Raw genomic sequence first — 16,735 nt, forward strand, 5'->3', positions numbered from 1 at the left:
GATGGAAGGGACTCATCAGGATCATTGAAGCCCAGCTCTGAACAGGAGAGTCCCAAGAACCACCCCACGTGCCTGAAAGCATTGCTCGAATGCCTCTTGAGCTCTGTCAGGCCTGGCGCTGTGACCACTTCCCTGGGGAAGCCTCTTTTAGTGCCAACCACGCTCTGTGTGTGAAGAACCTTTTTCCTGATAACAACCTGAGCTTCTCCTAACTCAGCTGCGTGCTGTTACCTCAGCTCCTGTCCCTAGTTACCCGAGCGAAGAGATCGGGGCCTGCCTCTGCGAGGGTGTTTAAACCCACAGTGAATCCTCCCCTCAGCCTCCTCCAGGCTGAACCCTCCGAGTGACCTCAGCCGCTGCCCAAACCCTCCACCATCCTCGCAGCTCTCCTTTTGACGCTATTAATTAATGATTCTTTATGAAAAAAAATCACTCAGAGGAAGGTGAAACACCCAATCCCTCCAGCAAACCCCCCCTGGGGCCCTCACCGGCCGCGCTCCCCGGGAGGGGCCGGGCGGGCGCTGAGGGTCGGGCCCGCCCCGGCCGATGATTCCGTGACGGCGGAGGCGGGGCCGGGCTCGCTGCCGCTGCACCGGGCGGGCTGAGGCGGCTGCCCCACTATGTGCCGAGCCATGGGGCTGGCCGGGCTGCTGCTGGGGCTGGTGGTGGTGCCCGCCGTGCTGGTGAGCACCAACCTCCGCCAAGGCTCCCCGCGGGCCGAGCCGGTCCCGTCCGACTGGGAGCTGGCGGCGGACGCCGGCCCCGAGGACTCTTTGTGGCCGCAGCCGCAGTGGGTCAGCTCGTTCCCCCGCCAGCTGCAGATATCGCCCGGCCGCTTCCAGCTGGTGCACGGCGCCGGCTCCTCGGCGGGGCCGGGCTGCGGGCTGCTGCAGGATGCTTTCCGCAGGTGAGCGGCGGTGAGGCCGGGGCTGTGCTGCTGCAGGCGGCGGGCCGGGGGCGGGAACAGCCGCCTCAGGGCCCCGCCGGCGCCTCTGCTTCCCCGGCAGGTACTACGAGTACATGTTCGGGCGATCCCGGGGCCGGACGTGGGGCCGCGGGCCGCTGGCCGCCCGAGAGGAGCCCGAGCTGTTCCAGCTGCAGGTGGTGATCGAGGCGGGGGACCCGGGCTGTGAGCGGCACCCGCAGCTCGGCTCCAATGAGGCCTGTGAGTACCCGCTCGGCCTTTCCCCCTTCCCTGCCCGGCCCAGGCGGCACCGTTAAGCGCTTGTTTTTCCTATCACGTGTGTAGAAGTCAGCTGGGGTTCTGTGTGGTTTTCTTTAAGGAACTGGGAAGCGAAGGCTCTCTCTTGGAAGCGCACTTTTTTTTTTTTTTTTTTTTTTTTTTTTTTTTTTTTTTCTTCACTGCAGTGGCGAGCAGAAGATGATTCTGGCTGTTGATGCTGAGGAAGTTCTCAGCCCGCAGTGAATCATGCAGCTGGTCACGGGTGGTTTCTGCAGCTCAGCTGTCGTGCAGCTCGCTTACCTGCTGCTATCCTTTCTTCTGACTAGCATTAGGAATCAGAGATACCGTATGTGCAATAGGCAGTTATCTCCGGTGAGATCTGTGCTTAGTCAGGAGATGATCCTTTTCAGTACAGGGTATTTATTGAGTGAAGGCTGTCACTGATTACCCGTCTCCTAAGAAATGATTGCACTGAGATATGGACATGGTATTTCCTGTTTTTCCAGGAAAACCAGAAAATGCTCGTTGAACTTGTTATTCATCTTGCAGTCTTGTAAATCTACTTCCTTTCTGTGTGTAGATACAAGAAAGGATTTAAAGATATGATGTTTATATTTGGCTTATTTTTCTATGCTTCTTTAGTTCTGTGACTGAAGTCCAGAGTGGAGAAGTACTCTAAGTAAAGTATTAATCACCAGAGAATTTCCTTAACAGGAGTAAGACTGAGCAATAATATTGTGTTTTTTCTGGGCACGCTAACACAAAAATTAACATACTCAGTTAATCTAGTCATGTTTCGAGATAATATTCTGTTGTTTGGTATCCAGGATACAGATCCTTAGAAAAAAAAAGATCCTTTTGATCTCAAGTCATACATTTGCAGCAGGATTAATTCCACCTGACTTGTGACAGAATGTACTGATACTAAATTTACTCAATCCTTTTGGGACACAGAGCCAAAGAGTTCAGCTTTTATGTGCAAGCTTATAATACATTCCAATGCAAATGAAATATAACAGGAAAAGTGCTAATGCTCTTAACATCATTCTGCCAGTCAGGATATTGTGCTGCTTTATTGTTATTATTTGAACTTTGAACTAGTTTGTGAACTTCAGATTTTAACCAAAGCTGGTTCTTGTCTTATGTCACAGAATCTGTCAGACTGTGTGATTTTTTAGGTTGAATTCTTAAGAACAGGCAGTTTTTTCCTTCTGCTTTAAGAAATAAGTTTTCTGTTACAAGTAACATGTTTTCTTCATGTAATAAGCTGAGCTTTCCAGACTTCAGCAAGTTTTAACATTCCTTTTTTTAATGGGCTATCTTTTTCAGGGTGTACAGATTCTGAAAGATGCTGTTATTAGTGACTTGCTGGTTTGGGTGGTCTGGCTCATTAATAAAGACAGTATGGACCAGTCAGTGAGTACTGTCCTGTAGCAAGAGTATTGGATATGTTATCAAAGTCCAGGTTATCTGCTCTCCTGCCTGCTGAGTTCTTACCTGTTTGTGTAAAGTGTGTCAAGTAGCCTATTATAAAATTTTCCAAGTTTATTTAAGGTATGATACCTGTTCAGAAAAAAAACCAACCAAAACCAACTCTGCTGGTTTGGAAATAAATCCTAGATGATTTAACATATTTTCCCTACAGTTTATCTGTGGAGGTTGCAGTAGTCTTTGAAATTCTCTGACTTACCCAAAATATCCAGTATGTATAATCAGTGCTTAGGTTAACATGGAAGCTTGAGGTACTTTCTTCATGTCACTGAATGACTTTTCTCTGGTATTTTACATAAATGTTTGAACTGTTTAAATTATAGCCAACCATTCTTTCATACTGACACGGATCAAATATTTCATTGTATAGTAATTCAACCCTTTTTTTCTCTGCTGTTTCAGATGTGCAATTATTGCTTTGATGTTTGAATAATAATATAAATCTATAGATTTATAGATGTAGTGTATTTTTATGCATATATATGTATATGATTTTAGCGCTTTTTTTTTTCCCCCACTAGTACTTTGTACTGTACTTCACTACTCAAACTTAAGGAAGGATTGTTATGAATTCCTTCAGGTACCACTCTATTTTTCTTCATCTCACTGCCCCATACTGGTGCTCAGGTCAGGAGGGTGACCTGGCACCCTGCTGGTGCATCAGGGACAGCATCAGCTGGGCAAGGGAGGGGATTGTCCTGCCCTGCTCTGCTCTGGGGCAGCCTCACCTCCAGGGCTGGGGGCAGCTCTGGGGCCACAACAGCCCAAGGGGAGGATGCAGAATGTCCGAAGGAGGCCACAAGGATGGGGAAGGGCCTTGAGGAGAAGCTGTTTGAGGAGCAGCTGAGGTCACTTGGTGTGTTCAGCCTGGAGGACACTGAGGGCAGAGCTCACTCTGGTCTTCAGCCTCCTCCTGAGGGGAAGCAGAGGGGCAGGTCCTGATCTCTTCACTCTCATGACCAGTGACAGAACTGGAGGTAACAGCACAGAGCTGGGTCAGGGAAGGTTTGGGTTGGATATCAGTTCTTCACCTGGATTGTGGTTGGACACTGGAAGAGGCTTCCCAGGGCAGTGGTCACAGCAGCAGCCTGACAGAGTTGAAGAGGCATTTGAACAATGGTTTCAGCACATGGTATGACTCTTGGGGGTGTCCTGTGCAGGGCCAGGAGTTGGACTCCATCCTTTCCAACTCTGTGATTCTATTTTTTGGTTAGTAATTTTTTTTTCTTTGTAATAAGACCTCAATAGTAAGCACCTGACAATATGATATGACAAGGTATATCTCTAAAAAAATATGTAACCATAAACTATATAAAAAGAAGGTAAAAGGTGAAGTAAAACTATATAAAAGGAAGGTAAAAGGAGAAGAAAACTTTGCATGATTACATTTGGCTTAGCCACCCAATCCTTGTCATATACATCTTAAATGCAAAAATATAGTCTGTTATGTTTTAAGTCAATTGGGCTAAACTTGGCTGGAGTTTTGGCTCATATACAATATTTTAACATTGCCCTTACAAAGCACCTTACTTCTTTTATCTTTCTGATTAGCTGTTGAATCTCTGAAGTAGTTTGCTTTATATAGGAAAACATGAAAAATAATTGCATGCAATCACCATTAAAAGCAGGATTGGAGATGTGACACTTGAAGAATCTTTTTAATGCCTTTTGGCATCGTCCTGTCAATTCATTTTTTCTTGATGAGTAAGCTTTTTTTTTTTTTTTTCTTTTCTTTAGACCGTTTAACTGTAACTGAGCCTGTGGCTGTACTGAAAGCTCCTGAGGTATGGGGTGCTTTAAGAGGTAAGCTGATGTTTTTTCACCTTGAGCTCTTTGTTTGGGGCTTGTACAAACTTCATAATAGACCATGGAGAACCAGCTGACCACTGAGCCTTGCCCTCATTCAGCATTTTATTGTAAAATACTGACTAAGCTTAGTCAGGCCAGAAGGATGCTCAGATGTGTATCAGTTAGACCCTTGGTGCAGATGCTCAGCATCTCAGATCCAGTGGCACAGTGTGAGTACATTCTTGCTGTGCTTGGAATAAGCCAGGCCAAGCAAAAAGCTTTCTAAACTAAAGTGTGAACAGATTATTTTCTGACTGCACCTATAAAGTGGGCATGCTGAACACATCACAAAGAATAATAATCCTGACATTTCAGTCTGCTGTTCTTACTCTGGAATGTTAAGTCTATATATTAGTTACCTATAAATCAACAGATTTTTCATGCTGAATTAGAAACTTCACCAGTTCCAGAAATTACAGGTGTTGAAGAATATTTAGAGGAGATAGGCCACAATTTATTGATCGAAGGTTTGAACAATCCCTGCTTTCAGGGAACAGTATGAGGTTTTGTTCTGTGCCTACGTACTGTGCCCTGCTGTGCTGTTCTTACCTTGCTTTGAATTAGCAAAAAAGTAGCAAATGTGATAGCTAGTTAACCTCTCTCACTGATGCCTCCTCACTGAAGCTGAAGATATATAGCAAGTTGCTGTACCTTCTCATAGATGCATAAAGACAGAAATGCTATTCATAGTATAGAACAAAGGAGAATTTGCTGCCAGAAGACGAGAACCAATGAACAATTGCTTAAGGTGCTTGAATGTAAGATTTTAACCAATCAGAAATTCTTTAGTTGTGCCTGCTTCTACCTTGTAACCACATAAATATAGGGAATGAAGAATAAATGAGGAGATCAAACCTAATCATGTTGGTGTAGTTTGAAACTCGGACTTCTTCTTCTCAATAACAGGAATATATGTACAAGACCAGAAATTCCCACCTTACTCCCAGTCACTTTCCTTCTGTTTAGGGATTAATCTGCTACAGCTGAGTGGAAGCACAAGTATTCAGTATCTGCGTGTAACAGAGAATTTTAATTTAAAAAATGGTGGTGCTTGAGCGATTAAAGGAACTGTGCTAAAGAGAAAGAAATGCAGCTACAAAACATTCTTTCTAGCTACACGAATGCCTGTAAATAGTTATGGTGCTGTTTGTAACTAAAATTCTAAGGGCAAGTACCGGGTTGTAATTGAGATCCCTTTCTTGGATATTTTTCCAGGTTTGGAAACCTTCAGCCAGTTGGTTCATGAAGATGACTATGGAAGTGTAAGTATGGCTATTAACTAAATCCCCTGTCCTGGTAACTGGGGGCTTTTCTAGAAACAGCAGGTCTACCAGTTTCATTCAAATACATACCAGTTTGTTATATGTTTCCAATAATCATTTTCTGAAAAAGAAAAAGTATTTCCTGTTTGAAATTATGAAAATAAAATAAAATTTTAATTTTTAAATTTTGTTCTCATAGTTTCTTATCAATGTATCCGAAATCAATGACTTCCCAAGATTTGCTCATCGAGGAGTCTTACTAGATACTTCAAGGCATTATTTACCATTGAAATCTATTCTTACAAACCTGGTAAGTAGGCAGTTTCGTGTCATTAATAATAAAGGCTTTTTGTTGTGTTTTGGCCTCTGAAGTAGGTAGCAGCTGGAGCTGGTGTGGAAGAAGAACCCATCTCCTCTGTCTGACTTTAAAAGGACAGTGAACTTTGATAAACAAAGGCCTGAACATAGACTGAGAGGAGTCAAGTGGGCAGACAGAATGATTATTGACTCTGTAAAGGGGTCTGGTTTGTGGCACCTTGGATTCTCTGTATTTTCAGATGCCTAAACCAGCTTATGCACTATTTCTTGGAAGCATGTTTTGAGACATCTGACTGTCATCAAGCAGTAAAAGGGATACCTTCCAAATTCTAGCTTCAGTGACAGTGATTTCAGGAAGACTCCTGTCTTTCAGAGCAGACTTTGGTAGTCCAGCAAGAGGCTTTGGAGTCCTTCCCTAGGCTGCTAAGTGCAAGCCAGTATTTAAGGTATTACAGAGCTAGGGAGGAAATTCAAAATGTTCACTGGAAGCTACTGAAAAATAAGCCCAGACTATCCAATAAATCAAAACAAAGCTTCCTCCAAAAAACTTTAGCACATTAAGAATTTATGTGCTCCTGATGGAAAAGTGATATATTTGTATATTTAGCAGCCAAGGCTGGGGTTTTTACTGTTTTGCACTCCCCTTTTTTTTTTTTTTTTTTTTTTTTTTTTTAAGTCCTTGAAGAAGGGATTATTTAGTTACTTGAAGTGGAGGAACAGGCAGTTTCCTGTTTTGTCTCTGTCTTGCTTCTCCAAGATGAAATATTATTCAAAATTTCCCCTCCCTACTGCACAACTTTGAAAAACAGGTTTAAGATAGGCAGAAAGAGTGCAAACCTGTTTAGTTTCTGAGGTCATCCGTGAACTATGTTCAGAACTTGTCCTTTTGGTATTTGCCACTTGTTTCCACGTTCGAGGTCAGTGCCTGTTCAGCAATTAATGCTGGTGTAGTGTTACATTTGCTACAGAGGATGCTTCAAAGTGTCAAATATTTGTGTCACTATTTTTTGTCTTGTCTAAAAGAGATATCCAAAGAGACTTGGATTTCTAACTATTTTTGTGTTTCTGTAACTGTTGCTATTCTGCTTTCTTTCCTTAAATTGCATGTTGTTCCAGTACATTATCAGAGCTACATTTTAAGCTGTTCACTGGTTTAAGAACAAGCATGCTTTTCTTCCCACCTCTGTGCCTTCTTGAATCCAGACTAATAAAAAGCATCAGTAATCTCTTCTCTGACGTGTGCTGATTAGATACTTAGGGCAGCAGTTCAAGTACATTTCATGTTTGTGTTCAACTGCTGCACTGTATTTCCAGGAAGGGCATTGTCCTTGAGGAAGGAGTAGGTGAACTGGAGGTCCAGAGATGTAATTTTCTATGCAGAAGGATGATATCTGTTAGAAATGCATGAAGACATGGCAATTAAAACTTCTTGCAGTGTCTTGAGACAAATTTGTGGAATGGCCAAGACATAAATCTTTCTCTTGTATTTGGTGGGAGTTCCTGAAGAGATTTTATCACCTCTCTAAATACACCTAGGTAAAAAAAAAAATGGGTGGTGAAAACAATTTTATTGTGGCAAGAGATTGGGAGCAGCTGTGTTACAGTCAATGTAAACATTGTTTCACTCACAGCACACCCTTCTAGTGACTAACAAGCCAGCATAACTCAAGGTATGTGTGTAACTGTCCATCTGGAGTCATAATTCTAAAATAAGTGTGTTAACACTGATCTCGATTATCTTCAAGATCAAAAAAAAGGGAAGTACTGACACTGTTATGAATGAAGGCATAAAAGGAACATGGTCTTTTGCAGGGAAAATCCATAGTTTATTTTGCATACATTTGAAACTGAATCTGCAGAAGTCACTAGCAAAAAGGGATGTACTATGTAGTAGGAAACTCTCATGCTCTTTTCAAGTTAAAGTTATTTAGTTATAAAAGTATAAGCTGAAATAGCAGGTAGTGCATAGAGAATTACCCACAGAACCATCTGTGTTGGAAGGGACCCAGAAAGATCAAGTCCAACTCTTAAGTGAATGGCCCATATGGTGGCCAAACCTGCAGCCTTGGTGTCAGTAGCACCATGCTGTAAGCACCTGAGCTCACCTCAGGGTGTGTGTTCTGAAGTGGAAGAAATTCATAAGTGCTCACAGCAGTTCATATTACACAGGCTGGTAGAACACCGGTCAGATCAAGTTTTTTGACAGCACTGGTGACAAAAGATTGCAGAGGGGTAGAGCAGTTAGACGTATGTGCTTCTAGGATTTAGTGAAACATAGAATGCTTTTTTGCTTTGGTGGGGGGATTGATGGGTTTTAGTCAGTTTTTTGGGTGGTTTGATTAAGTTTTTTTCTTTTTCAGTTGTTCTTCCAGGCGTATGCTGGGACAAGAACACTTTTTTTTGCATAGGTTTTCTATGAGAATGAAATGTTTAACTAGACTTTATTGCATTATCTGTTACAGGATGCCATGGCTTTTAATAAGTTCAATGTTCTTCACTGGCATATAGTAGATGATCAGTCCTTCCCTTACCAGAGTATTTATTTCCCTGAATTAAGTGATAAGGTGAGTGAACATCATTGGAGCAGGGTGGAAGGGCAGAAATCTGGCACATATTTCATGAAAATAAAATGTGGAGTTTAGCAATGCTTGAGTACATCTGCTTTGGCTGATTGTAAAACCAGTACCATGGAACTAGTAATCAGCAAGTCCACATTTATGATCCTGCCTGAGTTTCTGTGGGGACCATTTTTAAGTCTTCTTTTGGATACATGATAAATTACCACCTTTACTTTTCTGTGCAAATTTTATGAATGATCCTCGGTGTTTGCAGGTCTTCGAACACTAATGGTATGCAAATAAATAGTGAAGACTGTTTGGGTTTCTGTTGATGGTTTTCTTTAACTGGTTGACTTCTGCCACTCAAACAAATATAAGAGATTTTCCTGCCAGCTCTTGGCACCACTGCAATAGTATTTTTGCCTTGTCTGATACCTTGTTAACATTGCAAAACACATGTCTGTAAGAGATCCAAAAGCACAGGGTTGTTTCCTGAAACAAATACAGTAGAATGTGTCTGTTTATTTCTGGAGGCATAGTAGGCTTTGTTACACTAGTGAAAGCCATAGAGAGGTTCTTGCTCAGTCACAGTACAATAGGAGCCAAATCAAACATAGTTAAGTAGTGGAGAATAATTAAGTAGACTAAGCCTAAGATTTGTGATTCTGTTTTAAAATGCTTGCTAGAATCTGACTTGCATGAAAATTATGTTGGCAGTTCTTGAGCAGATGCTATGAAGAATTTCATAATTCAAAAATTGTAGATGTTGCGTACTGCAGTCAGTTATTTTAGTAAAGACAAACTTTACTAGAGTTCTGTCATATATCCCACTGACAGCTAGAGAGGAAGAAGGTCTTTGTCTCTGCAAGTTCTCTTGGAAAGGCTTCTTTGTCTACTGTTTCCTTTTTTGAGTAACTCAGCTGTGGAAACCATTTTCAAATAAACAGAAGCTTAAGGTGCTATAAATCATAAAGAGTCATGATGTGTTCTTATGTAGTTTGGCTCTTAGGCAAGCATGTGTTTCACCAAACCACAGTAATCTGGGTCATTGTCAAATTTGTTGGCTGTGTGGGAGTGGAATTACACTCTAATTTAGTGTCACAGTAGAAACATGTCCTGATGCTAAATTGGTCACTGTATCAAAACTGAGAAGCAGAGATTTTGGAAGTTCTTTCTGACTTGGCAGATTTTTTCCATTAATCTTGTATGTTATGTAGCAGGGGCCCTATTGTTTCAGAGCTGATGGGCAAAAATAACTTGCCTTCGTACAGAATTCAAAATTCTGAAGGGAAAGAAACTAGCTTTTCTGTGTTCTTCAGTAATTGTGAGATAAGGAGGAAAGGAAGGTCTCCTCAAGGAGATCTGTCTCAGTGTTGTGAGTTTGTTGTTTTGGCGGGTTTTTTTTTCCTTCTCCACAAGTTAAGTGAAAAGTTCTGTCTGCACAGTTGATAAACCACAGCCAACTTGTAAAACTGCTCTCCAGTCTAAGTTAAAATACTTCTGTGCAGATTTTGTGATCTGCTGGTATCATGTGTTATCTCTAAATGTGAATATTTTACAGGGGGCCTACTCCTCTAATCTCATCTATACTCCGACTGATGTCCGCCTGGTGATTGAGTACGCCCGGCTAAGAGGCATCAGAGTTATCCCAGAGTTTGATACACCAGGACACACTCAGTCCTGGGGAAAAGGTATGCCCAATAAAGTTTTCATTTTTAAGAGGTTGTGGTAAGTAATAGCAAGCAAATTAATTTTTTAGGAAGTAACCAATAAAGGTTCTTCTTGGAAGGCCCTTGATAAGAGGTAAGGAAGAGGCACTAAGTGATGTCATGACCTTTAGAGGTTACAGGAAATAAAATTAATTAAGAAAGTTGACATGTTCTATGCCAGCTGTACGTGCAAGGGTACAGATACATTCTGCTTTAGGCTTCATTCTACCTTGTACTATGTACCTCACACTGACTTAGGTGTTAAAAAAGCAAAGTAATAAAAAGAGTAAAGAAGCCTCTGAAGCACACTCATTATGTTTGGCTTTCTTCTAACTGGCTTCCTTCTGATATTCATTAAAGCTTTTTGTTGTTGTTCAAGTAGTTATCCAAATGCTGTTTTCCTGGTATTGTGACATATTACATGTAACATATATCAGTGTGTGTTAAATCACAGATCTGAAAGTCAGAGTCCTGACTGCCAGATAGAGGGTTCTTCAACCTTTTGCAAGTTTTCTTACTTCATCCCACCTCTATTTGATTATACTTAAAATAGGTGAGCACTTAGGTCATAAATATTTGCCTTTTTAATATGGCTAACTGCTTCTTCTTTCTAGCAAAGTTAGCATAGCAACATGAAACTGAATATCACCTATTAATTGTTTTTATTAGGTCAAAAAGATCTTCTCACTCCTTGTTACAATGGAGGACAGCCAACTGGGTCCTTTGGACCTGTAAATCCTGTTTGGAATACAACTTATGACTTCATGACTAAGTTCTTTAAAGAGATCAGCAGTGTATTTCCAGATGAATTCATTCATTTGGGAGGAGATGAAGTGGACTTCAGTTGTTGGTATGATGACCATTGAAGAACAACTATCTAGTGCTTTCTAAACCTGTCCACCTCCATCAATTATGGAACTCAGTTCCATAAGACACTTTTCACTACATAAGCAAAACATCTCCACTCCTACCTCTATTTACTGGCAGATCATTTGTGATCCTCAAAAAGCAACTGATATGCAGAATTTTGCTTTGACTCATAATTTCATAAATATTCAGGTATTCTAAAGGATTTCTTTATGAAAATTACCCTGGCAGGACGGAGAACTAGTACATTACAAAAGTATTAGATAAGAAAATTGACATTTAAATGGTTTGGGTTAAAGTAGATGTTTACATTGAGTTCTGCCCACCAGAAAACCTGGTAACAGTAAGAATTACCAAACAGATTGATGTGTGTTTGTATTAGAAGTACAGCAGGTACTTAATAGTGTTCTTAATTTGGTTGTGGATGTTGAATATTTTGGAGTGTCTCTCTGCTGGAGACACTAACTAATAATAAAGAGTTTGGATTATTTTGATGAGTATTCAAATTGATCTAGTTAGTATTTCTACATTCTCTTTCAAGATCAAATCCAAACACTCAGGACATGATTTAATTTTCATAGAGAAGGAAAACTTCTGGCAAATGCTTTAACACAAAAACGTTGTTTTGTTTTTTGTGGTAGAAACACAATGCTATTGAGTTCTCAGACTGCTGATAATCCTGGCACAAAGTGGCTGAGATGCCAGGAACCCCAAAGCTCTTAGGAGTTTGAGGCAGCCTGCCAGAGACTGCTTCAGAACAGGGACTCCAGCAGATTTACCAGAGAATTAAGTCTATCGGCTTTATTTCAAATCAGGATGAAATTCTTTCCAAATATCTAAGTCATGCTAACCTACTGCTTCTGCTCTGCAAAGCATTCCAGGCTGTGGCATGCTTAAGGCATCAGTTTGTGTGCTGTAGAAATGGTAGAAATGCATAGGTAGAAATTATTGGGAAATCTGGTTTAAAACATAACAAAAATATGTATTTTTTTTAACTTGTTTTCTTGTTATTATTTAAGGAAATCTAACCCTGAAGTGAGAGAATTCATGAAGAGGCAAGGTTTTGGCATTGACTATGCTAAACTGGAATCTTACTATGTTCAGAAGTATGTTGTTTTTTTTTAATTCTTGCTCAGTTTTTCACAGTCATTATTTGAGGTGCAGATACGAAAGCTGACTAAATATCTACATTATTTTGAAAAGTTGCCACATATTTGGGACTATCCACTTTATTTTAAAATACCAAGTCTAAAGCTTATAGCTGTAAAATGTGGGACACAGCACAGAAATGTAGGCTAGTTTTACATACACTCTGAATGTGTTGGGTATCTTAAACTAGGTATCTGTAGTAATGTTAGCACACAGAGTGGAAGGACATTTTTGCAGACATTTCTTTCCCTCCTTAAATAGCACTGATTTAGTCACCCTGTACGAGTCCCTGGTAGTTTTGAACATCAGTTTGTATTAATGCTTGTGCACATTGTTCTACATGGTAGAACATGCTTTGCAAAACAGAACACTGAAGGCCAAAACCAGAACAACCAGCTTTTTCTGGGTCCCCTGTGCAGTGGTGGGAAAAGTCTGATGTGCCTTGGGGTAGAAGATGTTGCTCTACTTGAACAACTTGAGTGCTTGTACTTATCTCACTGAAGTTCACCAGCCTGATCTTATTTTTAAATTCTAGCATTGTGGACATCGTTTCCTCCTACAACAAAGGACAAATGGTCTGGCAAGAAGTGTTTGATCACAAAGCACAGGTAAGTTGGGAAAATTAGTGATGTACTCTTGCATAACGGCACAATATTGTGTGAGGCTCCCAAAGCTGATTTGGCTTTGTCTCTTAAGAGCTAAAGCAAGTCTGCTGACATTAGCAAGTCTCTCCAGCTGTGGGTAATTTCAGTCTCTTGAAATTATAATTTGTTGAATATATAATAGGTGAAACAGGAAACACCATCACTGAAGTGCTTTTTAAAGGTGAACACAATTAGTATAATATGCTTTGAAACATCAGAGTAAAAGTAGAGAAGTTTCTGTGAGTTTTCTTTTTTTTTTCTCCTCACATAACTGTGTGTCTAGTCTAGTAACACCAAATGCTCAGCTTTTAAGAGCTGGTCAGATACGTGATGCATGTAAGAATCCTCTTAGAGCATTAGATGTCTGCAGTATAACTTAGGCTTCACTCCATTTGAGTGTTTAAAACCAGCAAAGAGCTAATCAGCTTTGGACTTGGGGGGGAGGGAAGGGATGGCAAAAGGTAGTTTCCAAAATGTTCCTCTTCAAAACAAAATAGTTTTGAAATTCATGATCCTTTTCCTTGATAACAGCAATTAGGATGGCCATTAATGTTTTTGGGTTAAGTTGGTTAGTTTGCTGATTTTGTCTTTTCCTCTTTTAGCTGAAACCAGACACTGTAGTTCAAGTGTGGATGGCAAATAACTACGCTCATGAACTGAGCAGTGTCACTGGAGCTGGGCTGACTGCTGTCCTGTCCTCACCCTGGTACTTAGACTACATTAGTTATGGGCAAGACTGGAAGAAATACTACAGTGTTGAACCACTTAAATTCCCTGGTTTGTTTTGGTTTTGTTTTTGGTTTTTTTTATATGCATATTCTCTGCATAAAACTCCCTGGTTTATAGTAGTGTAAATGGAAAAAATAGGGCTGTTTATAGAGTGGCCATTCCATCACTGTGATTATAGTATCATCAAAGGAATTATGGCCAGCTAGAACTCTGGAAAACTCTTAAATTAAAAAAAAAAAATTAACTTTGTACTTCTCGCAGGGAACGGTGTTAACCTTCCTCAAGCATCTGATACTGGTGTTTGCATAAGATAAGAGTGCTGGACTAGGTGGGCAGATGCTTTAGGAGCAGAGTTGTGTAAAATGGCTCTTTGTAGACAGACACTGAATTTAGGTTACCAAGCTTCTTGAGTATTGAACTAGCCTAGAAAAAGACATCTTCTCTCCCTGTATCTAAAGTTGATACAACATCTTACACTTTCTATGGGGCTTTCATTTGGTGCAAGGGAGCTCTCAGAGATCATTAAGGAGAATATGTGACTAAGTAATTTTTTCAAGGAATGTTCTGCATGTGATAGAATGAACAGTTTCCATCAGGATTTAAATTTCTGAGGAATGTCAAAAAACTGAGGAATCTCTTCAGAGCTTAAAAAGTAAAATCCTTTCTGACAGAGCAGAGAAATGGCTTTTCTGGACAAAGAGCTTGGTGGTTCTCAGATTCAGTAACAAGACTACCAAAATGTAAGTTAATGCTCAGGATAGGTATTTTTATATGAAAACAACTGAACATCAGTCCTATCTAATATCCCCATCTTCTGGACAGAAATACTGACTTTCTGCTTTGAATTCAGGATCTGAAAAACAGAAGAAACTTGTAATAGGTGGAGAAGCCTGCCTGTGGGGGGAATTCGTGGATGCAACAAACCTGACACCAAGATTGTGGTATGGACTGCTTTATCATCAGACTTTAAAAAACCAGCCACAAGAAGCATTAATTAGGACTGTATGCTAGTGGTAACAGTGCTCTGTGCTGAACCTAAGCAGTTATGAAAATTAATGCTTCTGGGTATTAAAGTATTATATTAGACCTGGTATTATAAAAAATATTTATCTATTCTTGGTTATAGACCATAGCTGCTCTAAAACTGAGTATACCTTTACAGGCCTCGAGCAAGTGCTGTTGGGGAGAGACTCTGGAGCAGCAGCAATGTGACCAACTTGGAGGATGCCTACAGAAGACTGAGGCATCAGAGATGCCGCATGCTCCGGTAAGATTTAGTAGCTACAGTGTATCTTGGTTGTCAACTTATACAACCAGTTGGATAAAGGTACAGGCATGAACTGCTGGCCTGGAGAGGAAGGAAAGAGAGCTAGCAGTTTAACCTGACTGTAAATGCAATCCCATTTGGTTTTGTATCCACAGAAGAGGAAGACAGATACATTAAGACAGGAGCTCTGGATGGTTTTGCAGATAAAATTTTCAGTGCTCACTTTTTTCAGTGAAATACTAGGACTCATCTGTATTTCTCTTTCTTGTAAAGGAAAAATGAACACCATGATTGACTTATTTCAGACAGAAATTATATTAAAGGGTATGTGGGAGGGATACACTGACAGAAGGAAAAGCAGACTTCTAAAAAAAACCAGTGGTGTTATTTATTTATTATGAATAATAATTAAAGACCTGCAGCAGGTGATCAATTGGAGCTGTTTGCATGAGAGTTGAGCTTGGGCAAGCTATTCTTTCAGGTACTGCTTTACTTTAGGGGCTGTCCATGACAAGCAGTCCATGACAAATTTTAATTAATTTATGAACTGACTTTGCTTACAGTAGTCATAACACATTCTTCTCCCAATTCTTTCCTAAAAAGTACCTAGACGAGATACTAGTTATGTATTGCTAATGTTGTTTTTGTATGTTCATATGAGTGATTTCTAGGTTTTAAGTCCAACCTTGACTCCACTTTTGAAGTATACAGTCAGAGAGCTGAATAGTTGAACTGCAGCAAGTGTGAAACATACCATTTTGTTTTTCTAAAGAAGTTTATGACAACTCATTGAAAATCTCAACTGTGTAGTAGTAGCTCAAGGTAGATACAAATCAATTTTTTAAAGAACAGGATACAACAGCTGTTATAGTCAGCACTTGAAACTCAAGGTCATGTTCATGAAGATGTCTTAGCATGATTATCTGTTGGAATCACTTTAGAGTATAGAGTATATATGTTTAGTTTACTGTCACTCTTTAATCAAGAGGGACTGAAGCACTTGAAACAACCCTCAAAACAGTGAAAATTATAGAATTAGAGATCAATATGAAGGAAACATTGACATTGGGAGAGGGGAGAGCGTGTAAAGGTCAGCTGCTTAATATTTGTCTTTCTTATGACTTCTTTTCACTAAAAGCAGTAGGTTTTGCGGAACATCAAAAGAACCAGCCCCTGAATTTAAACTTTTCAACATGTCTGCCACTGATTGAAACAGAGGTTCAATCAAAAGTACAAATCAAAAGCAGAATAGGGCCCTTTATCACTCCTTAAATGGGCCATCTGTTGTTTCTTGGGAGTAGTTGTGTTTATGTAGTAATTAAAATAAGATTGCCAGTATCTCTTCCTGCCTACACAAGCAGCCAGTTGTTTGATTACAGTCATACTCACTCTGCTTTATTTTAACAGCCGTGGCATAGCAGCTGAGCCGGTGTTTGTTGGATACTGTGCCCACGAAGCAAGAGGGCTCTAACTGCTGCAAAGAGTTCCTGTCAACAGCCTCAAGTGCCTCTGGGGATAGATATGTACGGGTCATTTCGTATCTGAATCAAGACTTCAATTTTTCGCTTTTAAAATAAAACTATTAGACAGCCTTGTTGGAGTAAAAATCATTGTTTTTTAACCTTTCAAAAATACTGTGAAATCATGATGCTTGATAGCATGGAGTTACTAATTCCAGTTTCCTTACACTCCTAGGCTGAAGAAAAATAA

General features: G+C 40.3%; 1 protein-coding gene across 1 annotated transcript; it reads left to right on the forward strand.

The window, feature by feature from the left end:
* Window positions 1-596: 596 nt before the first annotated feature.
* Window positions 597-16,619, forward strand: HEXB (hexosaminidase subunit beta). The gene is made up of 14 exons (XM_083884157.1): window positions 597-907; window positions 1,008-1,165; window positions 4,412-4,477; window positions 5,738-5,784; window positions 5,984-6,094; window positions 8,565-8,666; window positions 10,222-10,351; window positions 11,039-11,219; window positions 12,256-12,342; window positions 12,921-12,993; window positions 13,632-13,806; window positions 14,609-14,699; window positions 14,921-15,025; window positions 16,433-16,619. Exons 1-14 carry the CDS (start codon window positions 621-623, stop codon window positions 16,494-16,496), a joined length of 1,677 nt encoding a protein of 558 aa, XP_083740283.1. The 5' UTR covers window positions 597-620; the 3' UTR covers window positions 16,497-16,619.
* The last annotated feature ends 116 nt before the right edge of the window (window positions 16,620-16,735 follow it).

Source organism: Zosterops lateralis, assembly GCF_965231275.1.
Source record: "Zosterops lateralis genome assembly, chromosome: Z".
NCBI lineage: Eukaryota > Metazoa > Chordata > Aves > Passeriformes > Zosteropidae > Zosterops > Zosterops lateralis.